Raw genomic sequence first — 3970 nt, forward strand, 5'->3', positions numbered from 1 at the left:
ACACAAAGGATCACTGACAGAGTCAGAATACAACCTGAGCAGGATAGTGGAAGCAGTCCAGGTGAGGTGCTCTTCCTGAAGCAGTGATCCTGTAGAAAAGTCTGGGAGCTCTGGTCCTCTGGGAATCCAGTAGGTAAGTGCCCTTGCACTGTCCCACATACCAGCTTATATCCAGGTGAGAATGCTTGGCTCCTCCCTCTGGGCAGAGCATCTCACAATAGCATGAGAAGTGTGAAATGGGTCCTTGATGGCCCATTAACAGAGATAACCCCTGGAGGGAGTTACCTGCGATTCATGGGCCATTAGCAGAAGACACCCCAAAGGCGTTAATGGGCCATTAGCAGAAGACACTCCAAAGGCCATTAGCAGAAGAGGCAGGGGGCTTGGGAAAACACTAGCTCACCTGGTTTCAACAGTTCATGAAGATGGTGATAGAATAAATACTTTGTGTACATCCTACACTGCAACCCAGGACAATAGGAATGGGATATACATTGAATATATAGTAACAGCACACCAGAATAATACTTACAACTCAAATTTTGTATGTACATTACATTATGTGGCTACATACTGCATACATTTCTTATGTTTTAAATTTGTTTATACGGTTTATATATGGCTACTTTATCTTGTGGAAATGTCTTTCCCGTGACAGCCTGCCCTGCTCCGGCCCTGCCAGGTTTGGTGGCAGCTCCCCAGCCACACCACTGATGAGGGACTGGATTCGGAACCCAGATTTCCTGCCCAACTCAGGTGGAGGAGCAGGATTTCCCTTTTGTAAATCTTAGCCAGGTTTGATTTCAGCTATCATTTCATGCATCCCCCAAAGCCAGGTGAATCTGTGGGGGTCGGCCTCTTCTCTCAGGCAAATAGCGACAGGATGAGAGGACAGAGTCTTAAGACGCACCACAGTAGGTTTAGGTTGAACATTGGGAGGAATTTCTTCAGAGAAAAGGTAGTTATGGGCTGCCCGGGAGGTGGTGGAGTCACTGTCCCTGGAGGCGTTTAAGGAAAGATTGCATGTCTTTCCTTAAATTTAGTGACATGGTCAGGTTGGCACGGTAGTGTTTGGTCACAGGCTGGACTCGATGATCCCAGGGGTCTTTTCCAACCTGATTCCATGATTCTGGGAGTGTGTCAGCTTTCTTGTACGGTTACCCGCGTTCAGAGGGAGTAAGCGTCTCCCAGCCTGGAATGACCATTTCCTTGTGAACAGAAGATTGATAAGGGTTTAAAAATCGCATTATTTGGAACGAAGCTGTCACTGTCCAGTCCCCGCTACGGACCGTGTGCGGCACAGACCCTGGCCCAGCTCCTCACTGACGGAGCACAGGCCCCAGGGGGTCTCCGCCTCGCCGCCGCCCCCTCAGCTGCGGGGCTGGGCCCGAGCGCGGTGGGATCCCGCCGCATCCCCCGGGAGCCGCCGCATCCCCACGGCGCCCCGGAGCGGGGAGGGGAGCGCTGGGGCCGCCCGCTGGCGGCCGAGGGGAAGCGGCGCTACCAGGAGAGGGGCGCAGCTCCGCCCCGTGGGCCGCGGGGCGTGGGACCGCTCTCGGCCGCGGCGGCGGGGACGGCTCTCGGCGGCGGCGGGGTCCGCGTTGGCCGCCGGCGGGGACCCAGTGCTGCCCCGCCGCGCCCGCCCGCCCCATCGCACGCTGTTGTCATGGAGGAGCCAAGATGGCGGCGCTGGCCTACACCGGGGGCAAGCGGGAGATCAACTACTACTTCAGCGTGAGGAGCGCCAAGGCGCTGGCGCTGGGCGCCGTCCTGCTCCTCACCGCCTGCCACGCCGCCTCCCGCCGCTACCGAGGTGAGGGGGCGGCCGCGGGCGCTCGGCGGGGGGCCGCGGCTGCCGGGCAGGGGAGGCGGAGCCCCGGTGGAGCCCCGGCGGAGCTCGGGAACCGCGGCCGCGCACGGAGGGCGGCGGGTCCCTTCGCCGGGGCAGCCGCGGCGGGGCTGGGCGGGCTGGGCAGCCGCGGCGGGGCTGGGCGGGCTGGGCAGCCTGGCGCGGCGGGTCGCCGGCTGCCGGGGGACGCGACCCCGGGGGACAGCGGCGGCGGGCCCGGCCTGGGGGTCCCGCAGGCCCCGGCGGGCGGGCGAGGCCCCGCGGAGCGAGGGGGGCGGGCAGGCCGAGGAGCCGCGGCGGTGCGGTGCGGTGTTTGCCCGAGAGCGCCGCGCCTCCCTCCCGGGGCCCGGCCTGCGGCAGGTGAAACTGCAGCCGTAGAGCGTGTCTTCTTCCCAATCACTTGTTTCCGTGCGGCATGATTAATGGCTAATTACTTGGCAATTAGTGGTTAAAGTCTTAATTGGTACGACATTTGATTTCTATAGTTTCAGCCTTTGAACCATCGGCTCAAACATAACGAAAGCAGCCGCTTGGGTGGACGAAGGGAAGTAAAGAGCTTTGGTTTCACGTGTCGCCGGTGACCGTGGACAGGCTCTGGGGACGAGCGGGCGTAGCTGCGGCTGTGAGGGGCTGTGTGTGAGGGGCGCACCCGGTTACGGGTCCGCTCCTTCCTCCTCGCTCGGCTTGCTCTGGCCCTGAAGCGCAGAACCTTGGCATGATCCGTAAATGCAAACAGAGCTGCTGAGAGAAATATTTACTTGTTTCTGTGTCACGCTAAAAAATGTGATATGTTTTTGTGGGTAAATCAAGAAGTTGATCTCCAGAGGGATGACCGCGGCTGTTTTGTTGTAGCACAAGCGGTGCCGTGTTCCGGCTGTTGGCTGCCAGCATTCATGGGAGACAGGCTGAGGCGGTTCATTGTGGAAATGGGAAAAGGGGTAGGGATCTTTATGTGTACGGTTCCCTAGATTCACCCTCTAGCTGGCATGTCTGTACGTCTGATAAATTGACTAGTATTAAATTAGAAGGCTTGGAAGCATTTTGTGAATTCTTGAGTAGCTGAAGCACGAGGTAATTGAACTTACCTGTTGTGGAGTGTTCCTTAAGGCACAAGAGAGTCATAAAAGGAGACAGGAGGAGGGTGGCAAATTTTTAAAGACAGATTGCAAGACTAAACAAACAGGGACTTGACGTAACAAGCAGGTTATAAGGAAAATAAAATATGCATAATTTCAGTATATTCTGGGAGCGTTAGTGAGGAGGTGAGTCTTAGATTGGAAATTGGCGAGAATCTGCTGGCCTTTATGTAAATTGATATGGTCAGTGAATTGTTACAAACCTTTCAAGGTTTTTCACCTAAGACTTTTCATTTATTGAAGCAATTAAAGGGAATGGTTTTCCCATAAGCGTTTAAAAGGTGGGAGGACATGGAGTCATAGAGAAAACAGACTTACAAGTTTGGGCTTCTATGAATATAAAATGTTCAAAAGAGAAGTTTAGAAAAGGAAGGTGGAAAAATTACAGCAGACAAATTTTTAGTATCGATAAAAACAGAGGTGCTTTTACTGAAGAGATAATTCTGCAACCTGCAGTGACATCAAATATTGAAATTTAGCAAATGCCACAATACTTCTGACAAGTAATGAAATAAACAGATTTTCACTGATAGTGCACAGCTAAACCTCACTTATTCTCAGTGGTGTTGGTCACCCACTCTCAGTGGTGGTATAATAGAACTTGGAAGGTTTGTACAAAAGAGCAGCACAAATGGCAGAAGAATAAAACAACTTCTCTATGAGAAATAATGAACTCAAATAAAATTCTGTAGCCTGGACAGAAACTTAGTAACTTCTTAATGATCTCAAATGTTAGGAGTTGCTGAGAGAAGGTAAATTGATTGTTACTGTGCCATAACACAAAAAGTATCAACTGACAAATGAAATTAGGTAATAAATGATAGCAAGAAGGCACTTTCTTTCACACATATGACATTTTACACCAAGATTTTTATATCAAAAATATCCCCAAAAGGGTATGAGGTAGGGCTGCAAACAGTTACCATGCTGTGAAAGCCAGGCCATGTCACGAAAGGGATTGCTGTGTTTGTTGTGCTTTTACATT

At 52.8% G+C, this 3970-nt stretch overlaps 1 protein-coding gene across 2 annotated transcripts in view; it reads left to right on the forward strand.

The window, feature by feature from the left end:
* Positions 1-1665: 1665 nt before the first annotated feature.
* The window catches only part of CASD1 (CAS1 domain containing 1), a 28121-nt gene continuing 25816 nt past the window's right edge, over positions 1666-3970 (forward strand). Inside the window, exon 1 of one of the 2 annotated variants that reach the window (XM_083860535.1) lies at positions 1666-1813. In XM_083860535.1, coding sequence (XP_083716661.1) covers positions 1681-1813 — 133 coding nt within the window. In that variant the 5' untranslated portion in view covers positions 1666-1680. The remainder of the gene's footprint in view (positions 1814-3970) is intronic. The other variant, XM_083860534.1, reaches the window with a different exon arrangement.

The sequence above is a fragment of the Zosterops lateralis genome (genome assembly GCF_965231275.1).
Source record: "Zosterops lateralis genome assembly, chromosome: 1".
NCBI classification, from domain to species: Eukaryota; Metazoa; Chordata; class Aves; order Passeriformes; family Zosteropidae; genus Zosterops; species Zosterops lateralis.